Source organism: Triticum urartu, chromosome 2A, assembly GCF_056163025.1.
Source record: "Triticum urartu cultivar PI428250 chromosome 2A, HENAU_Tu73, whole genome shotgun sequence".
Lineage (NCBI taxonomy): Eukaryota > Viridiplantae > Streptophyta > Magnoliopsida > Poales > Poaceae > Triticum > Triticum urartu.
Window position 1 is genome coordinate 752,279,154 of NC_141874.1, and position 20,856 is coordinate 752,300,009.

At 45.2% G+C, this 20,856-nt stretch overlaps 1 protein-coding gene across 2 annotated transcripts; it reads left to right on the plus strand.

The window, feature by feature from the left end:
- Positions 1-4,044: 4,044 nt before the first annotated feature.
- LOC125540407 (exocyst complex component EXO70A1-like) lies at positions 4,045-11,355 on the plus strand. 2 transcript variants are annotated; one of them, XM_048704019.2, is made up of 11 exons: positions 4,048-4,608; positions 5,246-5,451; positions 5,542-5,787; positions 7,313-7,451; positions 7,524-7,736; positions 8,260-8,465; positions 9,000-9,200; positions 9,288-9,387; positions 9,895-10,004; positions 10,101-10,247; positions 10,822-11,355. In XM_048704019.2, the coding sequence occupies exons 1-11, from the start codon at positions 4,372-4,374 to the stop codon at positions 10,928-10,930; spliced, it is 1,914 nt and encodes a 637-aa protein (XP_048559976.1). In that variant the 5' UTR covers positions 4,048-4,371; the 3' UTR covers positions 10,931-11,355. The 2 variants fall into 2 exon arrangements, with proteins under 2 accessions (XP_087401592.1, XP_048559976.1); XM_087545466.1 differs by having other exon boundaries at positions 4,045-4,608; positions 5,246-5,787.
- The last annotated feature ends 9,501 nt before the right edge of the window (positions 11,356-20,856 follow it).

The window sequence follows — 20,856 nt, forward strand, 5'->3', positions numbered from 1 at the left end:
CCAAGGTGCTTGACGGTAGGTATGAGCACGCACTGTGTTTAATACTTAGGAGGTTTTTGGCGGTAGGACATGCAACCCTACCACCAGGGACCTTGGCGGTACGCTATTATACCCTACCGCCATGGTCCCTAGCGGTAGCAAAAGGGTCAGATCTCGCAAAAATTTTAAACTAGGATCAAATCTTGAATAGGTTTCAAAAAAAGGTTAAAACACGAAATTTAGCCGTGACAGGCCCTTCCGCATGGCATGCACGGTGGGCACGTGCTCGAGCTAGCTGCTGTTTTCAGATTGTCCCTCAGATATAGAGTAGTTTTAGAAAACGGAGAGAGAGAGATACTCTGCTCTTTTCGCCGGTTCGAAGCAGAGTACTATGCTTCGTTGTGTACTCCAGTCAGTCCACTCAGTTCTTCGGCGAACCCAACAGAAATTTCGCGCTTGCCGAAGCCATTTACAACTACCCGTCGTCGCCCACCCGTGGCTCACCCGCTCCTCCTCCAGGTCCAGCCAGCTGTGTGGAGGCCGACGATAAAATTCATCGAGACACGCACGGAACGATGGCGTGCCGTGCAATTTGCTTGGTGCCAACCCAACAGCGTGGCCTAGCTAGCTAGCTAGCTTTCCACGAGGAAACACACAGGTCGGTGAGATATCGCTCGGGCGAATGGCGCGGTGGAGACGAAAGGGATAAGCCATGAAAAGTCGGCATCATCCGTTTGAGAAGAAAAAAGTTCGGCATCGGCACTCGGCGGCCTTGGCAATGCTGGTGTGCTCACGGCACGTGTTTCAGCTGCGGCTGTATCCTGGATCAGCTGGGTGGAATTTGCAGATACGTCCTGGAGTAGCAGTCCATCTCTGCCAGACACGATGATCTGGGTGGAAGACACATGATCCGTTCGACGGCACTAGCAAACCCAGATGATAATCCATTTTTCCCTCGAAAGATACCGGCGTCTCTACTTCCGTTTTGTTCAGTTGTTGTTCGCTCTCATGGCGAGCATTGTTCAGAGTTCACACCGAATCCTTTTTTAGAAGAGGTAGTCAGACCGAAGCTGTCTAAAACAACCAACTCGCTGTGTAGTTAGAGCATCTACAACAGCATTAGGCAGATCCGATCCCTCAAACACCCGCGGACGCACCATCAGTCACCCCTCAAAGAACACATTCTACGTCTGGATATCTCAAATTAGAAATTCCAAATCCATATTATTACAAGCAACATAAAACCTAACTTACGTGGAGCTCGTCCGGTTCCGCTCCCTGCTCGCCCAGCTCTGCCTTGGCCATGTCCGGCTGCGCTCCTCAGAGTGTTGGCCCGGCTGCCATCAAGGTAAGGTAGGGCATGGGACACGAGCTGGCTCACGGGACTCAAGGCCCCGCCGTCTTCCGTGCCCTAATCTTTCTTGCTGGAGACTAGAACCCGAACGGTGCCGGTGGACGTCAGATCAATGATGGGTTTGTCCTGGGACGAGCCGCCGACGTCCACCACGATGCGGTTGCGGCGCCCAGACTGATGCGCCATGCGGGGCGCCGAAAAATGCGACTCCGCCTCACCGACGTCTGCCGCTGCGAGGGCTGCCGCCGCATCCCGCGCCCGGTGCCTTGCACGACGTGCATGTCGTGCCATGGCCTCGTCCACAATATCGGCGCACCACCAGAGGGGTTGCACGTCCGCCAGCGCGTTCAGACACCAGACGGACTGCACGGCCTCCGGCAAGGCAGCTACATCCGGCCTTGCGCCGGATCCATGCCCTATTTGGGCGGACACAATGGATTCCCGACGGATGGAGTCTGAGCGCAGCCGTCCACGGGCCTCCTCCAGGCGCGGCGGAGCGCAAGCAGGACGACCATCTCCTCCTCGGGGCCGCGCGGGATGAGCTCAGGATCGACGGATCTGGAGGTGAAGGACTCGAATCCGCTTCTCGCCATGCTGGAGAAGGCCGGAAGGAGCCAGAGACGAGCTTGGTGGCAGAGGGGGAGAGGAGGGGAGGGGAGTGAAGTGACTAGGGTTTGGTCTGGCAAGTAGATGGGGATGATTTTATGTGGTTTTGGGCGTGCCAGCTGAGCCCGGGCGTCCTATATCCGCCCCATATTTGGGCTGGATATGGAGGGTGCCTATCAGCCGGCCGTTTGTGGGGAGGCGTTCGAGGAGGGCGTTTGGGTAAAAAAAAACCGAGACCGGACAGTGACCGGACGGCCCGCCCAAGCATATGTGTCAGATTTAAGAGGTCCGATTGTAAATGCTTTTATACAGCTTATGGAGCTCTCTAGCTAAGTTAAGTACGGCACTAAATATGTCATGTCAACGTCACCTCGCCTCATCGATGGTCATACATTTCCCAATAACTCCGAACGGCTTTGTTGAGTACTAACAAGATTATGGGAATACTAATGGATGAACGTTCCCTGGGAGGGAGTTCCCACCAAACGACGGTAAAACCGTTAGATTGTGATCAAATGATGACATCTTTTGAAACAAACAATACACTAGGTCACTTACATTTTTTTCTTCCTAAATATAACATTTTTTCTTTCCATACGTGGCAATTTTTGTTATTCCGGCATGGCAACGTTCCAACTTTATCCCAACGCATGTTCGCCAAATAAACGGGCCCTAATAAGATTATCAAAGAGAGGCCCTTGTTGTGATAGGACATACTGCAAATTAATGCTTTCTACATGTATTACAAAATGTGAAGAGCTCCTGCCATCCAACCAATCTTTTCTTTACGAACAACAACTCCTTAAAAAGCCGGCACATGAAAAATCTTGACTTTCACCCGCACGAAAAAGGAAAATATTGGCTTTTAGGTATGATGTGTGCGTGGTTTCCAAATGAGCCTACTTTTCTCGAAACAGGCTTTCGCCCCGCTTTATAGATAAAACAACTGTCCATACAACAAGTATCCAAAATTCTGACCCATAACAACGGCTCGGACAATAGCACAGTAATGCCCAAAGGAAATATAAAAGAAATAAAAAAAGCCACCTAGTGACTGCTGCCTAGCGGCCCTATGGGGACGACATTCGACACGCTGTAGTCAGGAGCGCATCCATCATGAGTCGAGCCAATCCCGATCACGCTGCTTTGAGAGCGGGTGCCAGTGCTTTAGAAAAGTAAGGAATTTGAAGAAGTCAGACGTTTGTCTCGGGATGACTTTCTCAAGCACCATCTTATTACGCGTCGTCCAAAGAGTCCAAGACATCGCCGCAAAAATAAGCCAAAAAAAAGCGAGGGTGTCGAGACTGTTGTGTGCCACGGATCCGGAGAAAGTCTGCGAGGTTCAGGGCCTCCCAGTCAGGCCCAAGCGCCTCCAGAACCCAACTAGGGGTCCAACCAAAATGAGCCTACTTCGACACCCCTAAAGCCCCCCTCCCATTCCCGGCCATGCAAAATAAAAAATAAAACACAATTCTTTGGTGGACCTAACCGCCCACATGTTTTAAACCACTTATATATCTTGCTCTCAATCCCACTAGTCAGGCTTAGTTATAGCATATATGCAGATTGAGATTTACAGTGTAGCCTGTTAGTTTCGGTCTAGGTCTTGCATTATTGGATTGGATTGCTAGTGCGTGTTCATCTCCTACGTCACACCTGACCTTTCGTCAACTCGCCCCAGGCCTCTTCATGAGACACGTTAACTACTCTATAAGCTTCTTCTCTCTCTCCCTCTCCCTCTCGCCGTCCTCGAGTTTCTTTTTGTTATAAAATGAGCCTGGCTGTTAAAAATTCATTGGCACCGTCATCATCACAATGAGAATAAACAGCCCCTGTCGTCCTGGAATAGGACTAGGTCTTGGGACACAAATGCTTTTGCGCAGAGGCTGAGAGACACCCGAAAACACACTTCTTTTCTCATCAAAGATAACTGAGAATTACCCAATAAGAAAGACAATTGAGAATTAAAAGAAAGAAAGAAAGAAAACACAGTTAGAGCACGGCAGCTGCGCTCTCGGGTGCCACGGCGTGCACGGTACGGTACACCACGGCAGTTGAGTAGGCGGCCATCGGGTCCAACCCAGCGAGGCAGCCCGCGCCCGGCGGCCAAAGCAACGCAACGCACGCGCGCGGCGACAGTTCCTCCTTGTGCCGCCGCCCGGTGGTCTCCTCACTTTCCTTTGTCCGTCCGCTCTCTTTCCCAATCATTCCCCTTCGCCTTCGCCTTCCCCTCTCGCCATCGCTTCCTCCGCCAGCCCAGCCCAGCCACCCCGCCCTCCATCCACCTGCTCCTCTCCTCTCCTCTGTGCGCACCCAACCCACGGCCCCGGGATCGGACCCCCGCCCCCAGATCCACTCCGCGCATCCGACCTAGCTCTACCCTTGCTCCGCTCTTCGGCCGGGGAGCACCAGGAGCGGGCGAGGGCGAGGGGATGGAGGGCCTGGCGCAGCGCGCGGCGCTGCTGCGGGACTCGCTCGGGAAGAGCCAGGCGGCCACCGACGCCGTCGTCTCCATCCTCGGCTCCTTCGACAGCCGCCTCTCCGCGCTCGACGCCGCCATGCGCCCCATCCAGCTCCGCACCCACGCCGTCCGCACCGCCCACGAGAACATCGACCGCACCCTCCGCTCCGCCGACGTCATACTCACCCAGTTCGACCGCACAAGAGAGGTACTATCTCTCCCCCCAACGATCCAGCCCCCTCCCCTCCCCTCCCCTCCCTGCCCGTCCCGCCCCCCGCGCGCTCTCGGATCCCCATTGCATTGCGTTGCTGCTGGAACCGTGGCCGGCAGGCGATCGAGTGTGGGCAAAGTTTTGTGTTTGGTGGCGTGATCACTCCATTCTACTAGTACATCTCAAGCTGTTGAGTGCAAGCAAGCTTAGTGTCAGTTACCCAATTATAGCTTTTTGTACTTGGAATTGTCGATTTTCCTTCTCATGGGAAATTCCATGTCATTAGGCTTGAGGAAAACTTGGTTGTTTTTGCTGTGATCAGTCCATTCTGTTGTGCTACATCTCAGTGTGTTCAGTGCAAGCTTAACTAGTGTCAGTTAGTAACCAGTAAGCTTCTGCGTCGAATGGAGGTAAATTTAGTGTGCCCACCGGTATTTAGTTCAAAGATGAGCTAAATACCAGTGACCACTAAGTTTACACCTACTCCAAGTCTCCAGGTGGAGACTATACCTTTTGGTAGCTTAAATCGTTCGACGTGGTTCTTCATGGTTCCGTAAGGGAGTCTCCTGAAAAATTAGCTACTCTTAGTATCTCTTTGCTGATATAATGTTATCTGTATGTAACGCACGTGCAGGCAGAGCGCGAAATACAAAAAGGTCCCAATGAGAACCTCCAGGGTTTCCTCGACGCGGTCGACCGGCTGCGCAGCATCGAGCGCTTCTTCAGCTCCAATAGGAGCTACAGCAGCAGCGACCGGGTGCTCAGCCACGTGAATGGCCTCCTCTCCAAGGCCCTGGTGAAGATGGAAGGTGAATTCCAAAACCAGTTGACTCAGCGCAGGTCCGTGTCTCATCATCCATTTAAATTGCTATTTTTGTCTCGACGTTGTCTAACTCTTGCATGGTGCGCGCACCCTCTTAAATGGTCCAGCAAACCGATGGAGCCTGACCGTCTTTTCGACTGCCTTCCGAGTACGCTTCGGCCATCAGCCGAGTCTCGGTCTGAAGGTGGGAAACACCCGCCAGGTGGCGCGCAATCCGATAACCATGAAACCGCGGAGGCTGCTGTATACAAGCCTCCTGCACTTATTGAGCCCAAGTTTGTTCCTTTGCTTGCTAAATTGGCACAGCAGCTGGTCCAAGCTGGATGCCAACAGCAATGTGCAGAAATATACAGGTAAGCGGCGCTAGACTGGTTATAATTCCCCTTTCTTGTTCACGCAAATAGGTACAATAGAAAACATTTCGCGTGATTGTGCGACGCGAAATGTAGCTCTACCTTTAGATATGCACTATATACTTTGGGTAAGGAAATAAACTGGGTAAATTCAATAGTTCACACAATAATAAATCATCACATAATGAATGCTGCTAATATGATATAGTCTTGCTTTTGGATTCAAGCAGTCAACAGAAATTTCAGAGGCAGCTGATAGTTCTAAGTTGTTTTAGACCATTTATAGAAACAAAATAATTATGAAAGGTTTGGGGTGATATAATGTTTTGGGGACAGGCAGCGTTTATATGCATGTCTATAGTTACACAGATATGTCTGGCATTGATCGTAAGAAACTTCCTGATACGACAGTCATGGATAGGTATAAGGATGAATCCTTCCAAATTGGATAAGATAATTCTTACTATCTTTCTTTCTCTCAATTGAACAAGTAATTGGAAAATAAAACAGGAAGTACAAAAATGAGTAATAAACCCCAGTATATATTTCTACGATTCAATTCAACATTTTGTTCATTCGGGTTTGGTTGTGTCATAGTTCTTATGGCGGCGTTGAGCGAGCATTGTGCCTATGTTTAGTGCAATGACAGGTTAAGCGATGCCTAGGCGCGCTTAAGCGTTTTGTACGAACGTCTTACAGACAGGAACAAGGGCACCCAAAAAAACAATTTTCAAAGCATGTATTAAGCCTAAAATCACAAGCATGTTGGGGGAGGATAGATGAGGGGGAGCTAGATGTCAGGGAAGGGGAAGAAAGCTGGCAGCGGCGAGGTCGGGGAAGCCACCATGCTCCAGCCTAGACGAGGAGGAGCCCGAGATTGGGGAAGAGGGGGAAGGACTGGTGGCGAGGTCGGGGAAGGGGAGCTCAAGGTCCAGCGGCGGGAAGATGGGTAGTGAGATCGGGGGAGAAAGCCCCACATCTGGCGGCACAAGGTCGCCTTGCTCTCCTCTGTTTCTCCCACCCTGCTCTCCTTTGTCTAACCCTAGGTGTCCGAGCGCTTTTTTCAACGTTTACCCCAAAAGTGAAGCGGTAGGCCTGCGCTCAGCAGCGCTCCGCTAGGGGTACGCTCAATTTTCACTGCTTATAGTTGGAATTAGCTTTGCGTTCGATGAACTGCATTTATCATTTTATCCTTTATTAAGTGGTTCCAGTGAGAGTTATCAACTTTAACATAAAAAGGAAAATAGGTAATAGCATCTTTTTAATGACGAAATATTCTTGGCTTTCATGTTACCTTCAATGCTCAGGCACTTTACATCTCTAAATACTGAATTAGCCCCTCACAATTCATTAATATGTATTGTAAATCCTTGCCCCTGTAGACAAAAAAACACAGATATAATGTCGTGTTAAAGAACACAGAAATTACCACAGCAAAATAAGATTTCAGCAATAGAACACTAGAAAGTTGCCTCTCCATTTCAGTCATTTTACTTGCTGAAACATATTCTCCTTTTATATGCAGCGAAGCTCGTGCTTCAGCTTTAGAGTCGAGTTTGAAGAACTTGGGTGTTGAGAAACTGAGTAAAGATGAAGTGCAGAAAATGCCTTGGGAGATTTTGGAGTCTAAAATAGGGAACTGGATTCATTTCATGCGAATTGCTGTAAGGATCTTTCTCAAACCCTACTAAATAGCACTATAGCTTGCGTTTGTTGACACATTCTGCTTGAAACAGGTGAAACTTCTTTTCGCTGGGGAACGCCAGCTCTGTGACCAAGTTTTTGAATGTAGCCAATCTTTAAGGGATAAGTGCTTTTCTGCAATAACCAAGAACAGTTTGGCTACTCTACTCAGCTTTGGTGAGGCAATTGCTATGAGTAAAAGATCACCGGAGAAATTGTTTGTTCTGCTAGACATGTATGAGATAATGTGTGAACTTCAAACAGAGGTATATTTTTATTCAGACCATGCTTGTTTCACTGGCTAACGAGTGCACTTGTGTGCATAATGATAACAGCGGATGCCAAATATACAATTCATCTGTTTGCAGTTGACACAAATGCTTATTCCCTTGTGCCACCTTGAAAAGATTTCCTGCACTAACTGCCTTAACAGTTTGATTTGCTTTGGCTGGAGACATTTGAGCAATCATTGAATGTCGCATATGGTTACGGAAAAACAACAATTTCCGTCTGCAACTATTCAAATACTTATGATAGTACTCATGTGTTACACTTTGATACCATACTTCTATCATTGAAGTGTTGGGCCATTTGTATTTGAGTATACCTTTTATGCATAAAATATGTTTTTCACCATGGCTTTGTTGTTCAGACTTTGATATCCATTTTAACTTGACAAATCTTGTAGGAAGATTGTAGATTTGTAGTGTAAATTCAATGTGAATTTATTCTTGTATATAGCGGTAAGCATGGAAGTAACTAAAAGATTCATCTTTCAATTGACTGTAGATTGACACCATCTTTGTTGGAGAATCATGCTCTCAAATGCGTGACTCTGCACTCAGTCTGACAAAATGTTTAGCACAAACTGCACAGAAGACTTTCAGTGATTTCGAAGAAGCTGTCGAGAAGGATGCAACAAAGAATATTCATACTGATGGAACAGTTCATCCTTTGACAAGCTATGTGATTAACTATGTTAAATTTTTATTTGAGTAAGTGTCTAATCACCTGCACTTTGTTTTTGGCAATTGCATAGGTGTATGGTCATACTTTCATGTGTTCTTTCTAAAGTTTATCCACTGGGTTATGTTGATATTTGTGTTATGCACCTCGCTGCTGTTAGATTTGGACCTTTTCTGTAGCTTTCTACTTCACCAAAAAAAAAAACAGACTTCCATTTTTACAGCTGTTTCAGTAATCAGAACAGATAGATCTACTTGTAGTTGTAGGTGAAACTTCATCTATTCCAGTCTTGTAAAGGTAGTGTTGAGACACTTCCAGTATTTCAGCTACTATCTCTGTTTCTAAATGTAAGACGTCTTGGCAGTTTAAATTGAACTGCCAAAACGTCTTATATTTAGGAACAGAGGGTGTATTATTTAATGCCCTTCCAGGCTGTGTTGGTTCTAGTAGTAGTAACTCCCTATCCATGTTATCTTTCAACATGTCACTTCTTGCTTCAGCTTCACAAAATGAAGGAACAACAGTAAGTAAATAATGACCTCAATCTGCTACTCTTGGTGCAGCTATCAATCAACTCTGAAACAGCTCTTCCAGGAATTCAAAAGGGAAGATGGATCAGGTTCTGAGCTGGCATCTGTGACCATGAGTATTATGCAAGCTTTACAAAATAATTTGGATGCAAAAGCAAAACAATACAAGGATCCTGCATTGATGCACATCTTTTTGATGAATAACATTCATTATATTGTTAAATCTGTCCGCAGGTATGCTCTTTATGAAGTACAAGTAAAAGTCATAATGAGTTTGTAAGAGTGTGAGTTTAGTCTAATGCTCTCTTTCCTTTCTTGCAGATCAGAAGCCAAGGATTTATTGGGCGATGACTGGATTCAAAGACATCGAAGGATTGTACAGCAAAATGCAAACCAATATAGAAGGGTTGCTTGGTCAAAGGTTCGTTGGCCAGAAATCTTCGATTAGAACTCATTGTGCCTATTTCTCTTGCATTTTGATGCCATCTTGTTGAAGCCTTTTCAGCCTCGTAAATAAATGTTCTCACTAAGAACTGTGAGTCCAAACTAACACTTGAAAATCTTATATCTATGTAGCTACTGTCTCTGAATATATAGGAGGAATCCAGAGATAATTAATGGCCTTAAACATACTAATAGTAATGCACTTCATAGCATGGAAAATCCAATTGACTTATTTGTTTTGCCGAGCCTTATTCTTTGTTGCTGAGGTATGATCGTGGTTAGGATTGTTGATTGATGTATATGTTCAGAAGGAAATTTTTGTGGCTTGAGTGTATCACTAGCTTTGGTCACCACTTTACCTGTTAGCATGTAAAAGACGATAATACTGCTTAGAAACTGAAAGTACATTTGGAAGAAATTGTAAAAGTGTAGGTAGTAAATATTTATGCGCACTGCCTTATTTTAGTTTGTTCCAATGTTGTAGGTGTTGCAATGCCTCTCGGGTCAAGGTTTGACTTCATCAGGAGGTAGTGGTCAAGTAGGAAGCGAAGGTGGCAATAGCAGTGGAGCTTCAAGAACAGCTGTGAAAGAGAGGTTGGCACATATGCCCTGAATATTTCAGCCTACTTTACTGTCTCTATGGTCTATTATTCCATACTGACATATTGTTTTCCCCCATGATGGTATCAGATTCAGGTCTTTTAATCTGCAATTTGAAGAGATTTATCAAAAGCAGTGTGGCTGGTCTGTTCCAGATTCAGAGTTGCGTGAGTCATTGAGACTGGCAGTTGCAGAAATTCTGTTACCCGCGTACAGATCCTTCCAAAAACGCTTCGGGTATTTTTCTTGGCACACATTGACACCTCATGCTCATAAACAGTGAATTTCAATGCGTCGACCCGAACCCGAGGTGTACATGCTTTTTGTTCTGAACCCTGGTGGCAGTATCTTAAATCTAGCCTTGTGCCACATTTTCTATATGGTATCTACTAACGTTAAAAATATATTCATTTACATCAGCATTAGAATAAACACAGTTAATCCATTTATTCCTATACCCTGTTGCACTTGCCACCTGGCAGCCATTTAGCTTATTTATTATCCTTTTTTTGTGTGTGTGTTGACTAGACATTTAGACCTGAATCCCGAACATGCAGGTTAGGCTAGCTTATATTTGTTTGTGGTGAAAATTAACAACACATCATTTTTTGAGGGTTGGCTCATCACTATTTTCCGACCGACATGTTTAATCTCGTGAAATAACCTTCTTTTGGTGTTACTTGTTTACGAACATAGATGTTCGTTTCTCAAGATTTCTTTCAAAAACTGTTCTGTCTCAAGGTTGTAGCTCCTAGCTTCTAGTTCATCTGTAATTGTGTAATGCGTATAAAATCTCTTTGTCGAATTGCAGGCCTCTCATCGAGAACAGCAAAGCGCCTGGGAAGTACGTCAAGCACACGCCCGAGCAGCTTGAGCTGTTCCTGGGCAACCTATTCGAGGGGAAACAAGAACGTCCTTGATAGCCGCGTCGCTGCCCGCCGCGCTCTGTGTGGGTGCGACGATATTGCTGTAAATTAGACCCCTGGTTTGTCCATGTGTCTGACTCCAACTGCATCGGCCCTTGCCTCGGTGCATGGTCTTTTGTACAGAGTGTAAGGTCTAGCTGTATGTCTTGCCTTGCTTATCAGAGTAGTAGGTGGTTTCGATGTGCTGAGATTCTTTTTGTTCTTTTGGGGGGGGATTGGAATGCTGAAATTCTTGTTAGCATGTTCGGTACTGGTGGTGTGCAGCAGTCCAGCGTCGACGTAGTTCGTCGGTGTTTCCCTGTTCGGCCTTGTAGTTCTGCGTAGTGGTAATAAAGTTGACCAGAGTGATCAGATCAGTGGCTCGGTTATGGATTGTTGTATTATAGTTGACCGCAGTGATGAGTTTGAGCTATTGTGCATTTGCTCTGGTCTCCTTGTGACTTCTGGTCTTTGAAACTTTCTTCCAGGACTGGTTCAGAGGAATTGCTTTCTTTTGTATACTTGAACAAGCCATGTTAGGATCCTTGTGGTGGAAGCAATCCTGATGGTTATGTCAGGGTGTTTCATGTGAAATTTACACATGTGCCACTATTATTTATTGGAGGCAATTTCAAACTCGTAATTACATGGATATGGATGGCATGTTCTTATTTAGGGAAAGCCGGCAACTTTATTCACTGGATAATTTTTTTATATGTTTGCTAATTGCGCTAAAGTATAATCAGCCCTTCTATGTTGAGAAGTTGCTTCCTAGTGGCAAGAAGGCGTGGGTGCTGAACTCCTTCCTTGACATCATGTATTGCATCTTTCATAACTCCTTTCCACACATTGGTGACAAGGACAAGGTGCATGCCCATCTTGTGGATATGATGCTCATTTGTGAGGAGGTCTGCCACTCTCGCAACCACTTGATGTCTCATATATCATGTGGTGCGAGCTTCGGTTTGCGATGTTCACCCGTAAGGTACCCATCTATGGACCTTACTTGTTTTCTATTGATCTTGAGGACTTGGGAGAAGCTCTATCCCGATGATGAGTTTCTTGCCTTTGCCCGGATTCGTCATGAGCCCATCAAGCTCCGTGTCAAGCCCCAGTGGGCCAACACTACTACCTGTGCCGAGTCAGCGGCTGCTCAGATGGATGTGGATGCAGATGAGATTGAGGAGGAGGACGCTGATGAGGACAGCTCTGCTGGCTACTCGCCTTCATCTTCTGAGCCCTCTTGGGCTAAGAAGCTGAAAAACAAGATGAAGGCTCTGTTCTACATGTAGGCCAAGGAGCAGTACCGGTCTCATGTTGCTCAGAAGGAGAGTCGATGCCGCGACAAGCAGATCTTGAGGACGTTTGGCGAGCAGATATCCATCGGGTCTGAGAGGGTCATCACGTCAGAGGCAGCTTGCGAAGTAGGGCTACCAGTGGACTGATTCTGAGGAGGACAAGGAGGAGACCGTCCCTGCTGCCAAGTCTGACGAGGAGCGTGCGAGTGATTACTCCGCTTGAGCCACCACTTGTGTTGTAGGTGTCCTCTCTGCCTTTTTGGTGTCTCGATGCCAAAGGGGGAGAGAGTGTAGGATTTGCGAGTTGTGTGTCGTGTTTTCGTTCCACTGAACCTCGTTTGCTTTGGTTTGGTTTGCGCTTGTGAGACCTTTCTATCATATGGTGTAAGACATATGCACTCTATCGTATCTTATTGAGCTTATGCTATCTTCTGCTATTTACTTTATGCTCATATTTACTATCTTGTTTAGTGTTAGCCTTATTGTTGCAAGATATGCCTCGTCTATAAAATATAGAGGGAGTGTTGATCCTAGTATGTGTGCCGTGCAGTCCAAAGCACGTATCTAGATAGCACACATCTAGGGGGAACCCGTCTATATTTTAGAGATGTGGGGTTTGCTCAGGTTCTATATTATCTCCCTTTGTGCAAATCCCGTATTGTCATCAATCCACCAAAAAGGGGGAGATTATAAGGGCATTTTTATCCCTTAGTTGTTTTGGTGATTGATGACAATGCTTTTGCGGACTAATCGTGTGCATTGAGTATCTCAGACATTTCATCACTAGGCACAAGACGATTTGGTGCCCCTCGAAGACTATTGAAGACGGTGTTTCTCTATGTTTCTTTTCGGTGGATTTGAGTCGTAGGAAAACCATACTATTAAGAGGGGGTCCGCTTTGGAAAGGTTTGGGTGGAATCATCACGTACACATCTACTCCTTTGCATCGCCTTTCCTTCGCCACTTTGGAGCATCCTTCGTCTTTTCTTGTCTATGCAAAATGTCGTGTTTGCTGATCTGGGGCATGCGGTAGTACTGCTCCTAGGAGCGGTAGTACCGCAGGCCCTTGCGGTAGTACCGGCCTCTGGCGCGGTAGTACCGCAAGTGCCCACGGTAGTACCGCTTCCTTGGAGCGGTAGTACTGTGGCCTCAGGCCAGGAGCTGCTGCTATTGCGGCAGTAGGGGCGGATGTAATTTTTTTACATCCGTGCCCTACGCGGTAGTACCGCGCCAGGTGCGCGGTAGTACCGTGCACTCTGGCCAGGCTCAGCAGCTTGCGCGACAGTAAGAGCGGATGTAATTTTTTACATCCGCACCACGCACGGTATTACCGCTCCTGGCTTGCAGTACTACCGTGTCGGATTTTTGCATAGATCCCAACTTAGTGGAAGTTGCCACGGATAAATTTTGTATGTCCGTGCCTTCCCAAAATCTGGACCATCCATGCCTTGCGGTAGTATCGCAAGGGGGAGCGGTAGTACTGTGCCAGCGGTTCTACTGCCCTCTACTTCATTGCATCTGGGTTGTTCTGGTTTCTGCTGCTCGGGCAGTAGTACCGCGGGGCCCCGCGGTAGTATCGTGTGCCCTTGCGGTAGTACCGCGTCCCCGACGCGGTAGTGCCGTGCTACGCAGGCTGAGTTGGTGGGTAACAGTTGGATTTGTTCTTCCACTATATAAGGGGTGTCTTCTTCTCCGAGTTGACTACTGATGACCCACAAGTATAGGGGATCTATCATAGTCCTTTCGATAAGTAAGAGTGTCGAACCCAACAAGGAGCAGAAAGAAATGATAAGCGGTTTTCAGCAAGGTATTCTCTGCAAGTACTGAAATAAGTGGTAACAAATAGTTTTGTGATAAGATAGGTTGTAAGGAGCAACAAGTAACAAAAGTAAATAAAGTGCAGCAAGGTGGCCCAATCCTTTTGTAGCAAAGGACAAGTCGAAACAAACTCTTATAATAGGAAAAGCGCTCCCGAGGACACATGGGAATATCGTCAAGCTAGTTTTCATCACGTTCATATGATTCACGTTCGATACTTTGATAATTTGATATGTGGGTGGACCGGTGCTTGGGTGTTGTTCTTACTTGAACAAGCATCCCACTTATGATTAACCTCTATTGCAAGCATCCGCAACTACAACAAAAGTATTAAGGTAAACCTAACCATAGCATGAAACATATGGATCCAAATCAGCCCCTTACGAAGCAACACATAAACTAGGGTTTAAGCTTCTGTCACTCTAGCAACCCATCATCTACTTATTACTTCCCAATGCCTTCCTCTAGGCCCAAATAATGGTGAAGTGTTATGTAGTCGACGTTCACATAACACCACTAGAGGCTAGACAACATACATCTTATCAAAATATCAAACAAATACCAAATTCACATGACTACTCATAGCAAGACTTCTCCCTTGTCCTCAGGAACGAACGTAATTACTCATAAAGCATATTCATGTTCATAATCAGAGGGGTAATAATATGCATATAGGATCTGAACATATGATCTTCCACCAATTAAACCAACTAGCATCAACTACAAGGAGTAATCAACACTACTAGCAACCTACTAGCACCAATCCCGGACTTTGAGACAAGAATTGGATACAAGAGATGAACTAGGGTTTAGAGATGAGATGGTGCTGGTGAAGATGTTGATGGAGATTGCCCTCTCCCGATGAGAGGAGCGTTGGTGATGACGATGGTGATGATTTCCCCCTCCCGGAGGGAAGTTTCCTCGGCAGAACACCTCTGCCGGAGCTCTAGATTGGATCCGCCAAGGTTCCGCTTCGTGGCGGCGGAGTCTCGTCCCGAAAAGTTTCTTCCTATTTTTTCTCATCGAAAGACCTCATATAGGAGAAGATGGGCGTCAGAGAGCCACCAGGGGGCCCACGAGGTAGGGGGGCGCGCCCTAGGGGGGGGGCACCCCACCCTCGTGAGCAGGGTGTGGGCCCCCTGGCCTTCATCTTTGGCGTGGATTTTTCTTTATTTCTTTTAAGACGTTCCGTGGAGTTTCAGGACTTTTGGAGTTGCGCAGAATAGGTCTCTAATATTTGCTCCTTTTCTAGACCAGAATTCCAGCTGCCGACATTCTCCCTCCCTATGTAAACCTTATAAAATAAGAAAGAATAGCCATAAGTATTGTGACATAAAGTGAAATAACAGTCCATAATGCGATAAATATCGATATAAAAGCATGATGCAGAATGGACGTATCAACTCCCCCAAGCTTAGACCTCGCTTGTCCTCAAGCGAAAAGCCGATAACAATTAATATGTCCTCATGTTTAGAGGTAGAGGCGTCGATAAAAATAAAATACGGACATGAAGGCATCATGACTATTCTCATAACAGCAACATATATAGATTTTGTCATATGATTACTTATGTTCAAGTGATGATCTATTCACAATGCAAAAGTATAAATCATAAACCTTATTGGGCTCCAACAAACTATAATCTCAGTCATTGAAGCAATTGCAATTTATCATAACATCGGAAAGAGTCTATGTCAGAGTTAAAAAGCAAGTCCACATACTCAACTATCATTTAGTCCTCCATAACTGCTAACACAGAGAAAGATAGGGGCTTATAGTTTTGCCCCACAACCTTTTACCTCAAGGGTAATGTCAACAATAATGGTTCATGCTCCCTACATCCAATTAGATATATATATATCATGTTCTTTCCAACATGCTGAGCTTGCCAAAGGATAAAATGAAAAAGAAAAGGTGAAGATCACCATGACTCTTGCATTAGGTAGAAGATAATAATAAAGGATAGTGAAGGAAATATGCCCTAGAGGCAATAATAAAGTTATTATTTATTTCCTTATATCATGATAAATGTTTATTATTCATGCTAGAATTGTATTAACCGGAAACATCATACATGTGTGAATACATAGACAAACAGAGTGTCACTAGTATGCCTCTACTTGACTAGCTCGTTAATCGAAGATGGTTATGTTTCCTAACCATGAACAAAAGAGTTGTTATTTGATTAACGGGATCACATTATTAGAAGAATGATGTGATTGACATGACCCATTCCATTAGCTTAGCACCCGATCGTTTAGTATGTTGCTATTGCTTTCTTCATGACTTATACATGTTCCTATGACTATGAGATTATGCAACTCCCGTTTGCCGGAGGAACACTTTGTGTGCTACCAAACGTCACAACGTAACTGAGTGATTATAAAGGAGCTCTACAGGTGTCTCCAAAGGTACATGTTGGGTTGGCGTATTTCGAGATTAGGATTTGTCACTCCGATTGTCGGAGAGGTATCTCTGGGCCCTCTCGGTAATGCACATCACATAAGCCTTGCAAGCATTGCAACTAATGAGTTAGCTGCGAGATGATGTATTACGAAACGAGTAAAGAGACTTGCCGGTAACGAGATTGAACTAGGTATTGAGATACCGACAATCGAATCTCGGGCAAGTAAACATACCGATGAAAAAGGGAACAACGTATGTTGTTATACGGTCTGACCGATAAAGATCTTTGTAGAATATGTGGGAGCCAATATGAACATCCAGGTTCCGCTATTGGTTATTGACCGGAGACGTGTCTCGGTCATGTCTATATTGTTCTCGAACCCGTAGGGTCCGCACGCTTAAGGTTTCGATGACAGTTATATTATGAGTTTATGAGTTTTGATGTACCGAAGGAGTTCGGAGTCCCGGATGAGATCGGGGACATGACGAGGAGTCTCGAAATGGTCGAGACGTAAAGATCGATATATTGGGCGACTATATTCGGACATCGGAAAGGTTCCGAGTGATTCGGGTATTTTTGGAGGTACCAGGGAGTTACGGGAATACGAGGAAGAAGCAATTGGCCTTAATGGGCCTTAGTGGGAAGGACCAGGAGGTGGCGCGCGCCCCTCCCAAGCCCAGTCCAAATTGGACAAGGGGTTTGGGGCGCGGCCCCTCTCTCCCTTCCTTCCCCTCTTCCCCCCTTTCCCCCTTCTCCTAGTTGGACTAGGAAAGGAGGAAACCTACTCCAACTAGGAGTAGGAATCCTACTCCATGGTGCGCCCCTCCTAGGGCCGGCCTCCTCCCCCTTGCTCCTTTATATACGGGGGCAGGGGGCACCACTAGACACACAAGTTGATCCACGTGATCGTTTTCTTAGCCGTGTGCGGTGCCCCCTTCCACCATAATCCTCGATAATATTGTAGCGGTGCTTAGGCGAAGCCCTGCAACGGTAGAACATCAAGATCGTCACCACGCCGTCGTGCTGACAGAACTCTTCCCCGACACTTTGCTGGATCGAAGTCCGGGGATCGTCATCGAGCTGAACGTGTGCTAAAACTCGGAGGTGCCGTAGTTTCGGTGCTTGATCGGTCGGGCCGTGAAGACGTACGACTACATCAACCGCGTTGTGCTAACGCTTCCGCTGTCGGTCTACAAGGGTACGTAGATCACACTCTCCCCTCTCGTTGCTATGCATCACCATGATCTTGCGTGTGCGTAGGAATTTTTTTGAAATTACTATGTTCCCCAACAGTGGTATCAGAGCCTAGGTTTTATGCGTTGATGTTATGCATGAGTAGAACACAAGTAAGTTGTGGGCGATATAAGTCATACTGCTTACCAGCATGTCATACTTTGGTTCGGCGGTATTGTTGGATGAAGCGGCCCAGACCGACATTACGCGTACGCTTACGCGAGACTGGTTCTACCGACGTGCTTTGCACAGAGGTGGCTGGCGGGTGTCAGTTTCTCCAACTTTAGTTGAACCGAGTGTGGCTACGCCCGGTCCTTGCGAAGGTTAAAACAACACCAACTTGACAAACTATCATTGTGGTTTTGATGCGTAGGTAAGATTGGTTCTTGCTAAGCCCGTAGCAGCCACGTAAAAGTTGCAACAACAAAGTAGAGGACGTCTAACTTGTTTTTGCAGGGCATGTTGTGATATGATATGGTCAAGACGTGATGAGATATAAGTTGTTGCATGAGATGATCATGTTTTGTTGAAGTTATCGGCAACTGGCAAAATTCTTATGGTTGTCTCTCTATTGCATAAGATGCAAGTGCCCAATAATTGCTTTACTTTATCGCTATGCGATAGCAATAGTTGCAAGAGCAATTGTTGGCGAGACGACCATGTGACGACACATTGATATAGATCAAGATGATGGAGATCATGGTGTCATTCCGGTGACGATAGAAATCATGACAGTACTTTGGAGATGGAAATCAAAGACGCAAGATGATGATGGCCATATCATGTCACATATTTTGATTGCATATGATGTTTATCTTTTATACATCTTATCTTGCTTTGATTGACGGTAGCATTTTAAGATGATCTCTCACTAATTATCAAGAAGTGTTCTCCCTGAGTATGCACCGTTGCGAAAGTTCTTCGTGCTGAGACACCACGTGATGATCGGGTGTGATAGGCTCTACGTTCAAATACAACGGGTGCAAAACAGTTGCACACGCGGAATACTCAGGTTATACTTGACGAGCCAAGCATATACAGATATGGCCTCGGAACACGGAGACCGAAAGGTCGAGCGTGAATCATATAGTAGATATGATCAACATAGTGATGTTCACCAATGAAACTACTCCATCTCACGTGATGATCGGACATGATTTAGTTGATTTGGATCACGTGATCACTTAGAGGATTAGAGGGATGTCTATCTAAGTGGGAGTTCTTAAGTAATATGATTAATTGAACTTAAATTTATCATGAACTTAGTCCTGGTAGTATTTTGCAAATCATGTTGTAGATCAATAGCTCGCGTTGTTGCTTCCCTATGTTTATTTTGATATGTTCCTAGAGAAAATTGTATTGAAAGATGTTAGTAGCAATAATGCGGATTGGATCCGTGATCTGAGGTTTATCCTCATTGCTGCACAGAAGAATTATGTCCTTGATGCACCGCTAGGTGACAGACCTATTGCAGGAGCAGATGCAGACGTTATGAACGTTTGGCTAGCTCAATATGATGACTACTTGATAGTTTAGTGCACCATGCTTAATGGCTTAGAATCGGGACTTCAAAGACGTTTTGAACGTCATGGACCATATGAGATGTTCCAGGAGTTGAAGATAATATTTCAAGCAAATACCCGAGTTGAGAGATATGAAGTCTCCAACAAGTTCTATAGCTAAAATATGGATGAGAATCGCTCAACTAGTGAGCATGTGCTCAGATTGTCTGGGTACTACAATCGCTTGAATCAAGTGGGAGTTAATCTTCCAGATAAGATAGTGATTGACAGAATTCTCTAGTCACCATCACCAAGTTAGTAGAACTTCGTGATGAACTATAGTATGCAAGGGATGACGAAAATGACTCCCGAGCTTTTCATGATGATGAAATCGATGAAGGTAGAAATCAAGAAAGAGCATCAAGTGTTGATGGTTGACAAGATCACTAATTTCAAGAAAAGGGCAAAGAAAAAAGGGGAACTTCAAGAAAAACAGCAAGCAAGTTGCTGCTCAAGTGAAGAAGCCCAAGTCTGGTCCTAAGCCTGAGACTAAGTGCTTCTACTGCAAAGGGACTGGTCACTAGAAGCAGAACTACCCCAAGTGATTGGCGGATAAGAAGGATGGCAAAGTGAACATAAGTATATTTGATATACATGTTATTGATCTGTACTTTACTAGTGTTTATAGCAACCCCTCAGTATTTGATACTAGTTCAGTTGCTAAGATTAGTAACTCGAAACGGGAGTTGCAGAATAAACAGAGACTAGCTAAGGGTGAAGTGACGATGTGTGTTGGAAGTGGTTCCAATATTGATATGATCATCATCGCACACTCCCTATAATTTCGGGATTAGTGTTGAACCTAAATAAGTGTTATTTGGTGTTTGCGTTGAGCATGAATATGATTTGATCATGTTTATTATAATACGGTTATTCATGTAAGTTAGAGAATAATTGTTGTTCTGTTTACATGAATAAAACCTTCTATGGTCATACACCCAATGAAAATGGTTTGTTGGATCTCGATCGTGGTGATACACATTTTCATAATATTGAAGCCAAAAGATGCGAAGTTAATAATGATAGTGCAACTTATTTGTGGCAATGCCGTTTAGGTCATATTGGTGTAAAGCGCATGAAGAAAATCCATGCTGATGGGCTTTTGGAATCACTTGATTATGAATCAGTTGATGCTTGCGAACCATGCCTCATGGGCAAGATGACTAAGACTCCGTTCTTCGGAACAATGGAGCGAGCAACAGATTTGTTGGAAATTATACATACTGATGTATGTGGTCCGATGAATATTAAAGCTCGCGACAAGTATCATTATTTTCTGACCTTCACAGATGATTTAAGCAGATATGAGTATATCTACTTGATGAAACATAAGTCTGAAAAGTTCAAAGTATTTCAGAGTGAAGTGGAAAATCATCGTTACAAGAAAATAAAGTTTCTACGATCTGATCGGAGAGGCGAATATTTGAGTTATGAGTTTGGTCTTCAATTAAAACAATGTGGAATAATTTCACAAACTCATGCCACCTGGAACACCACAACATAATGGTGTGTCTGAACGTCATAACCATACTTTATTGGATATAGTACAATCTATGATGTTTCTTACCGATTTACCAATATCGTTTTGGGATCATGCATTAGAGACAGCTGCATTCACGTTAA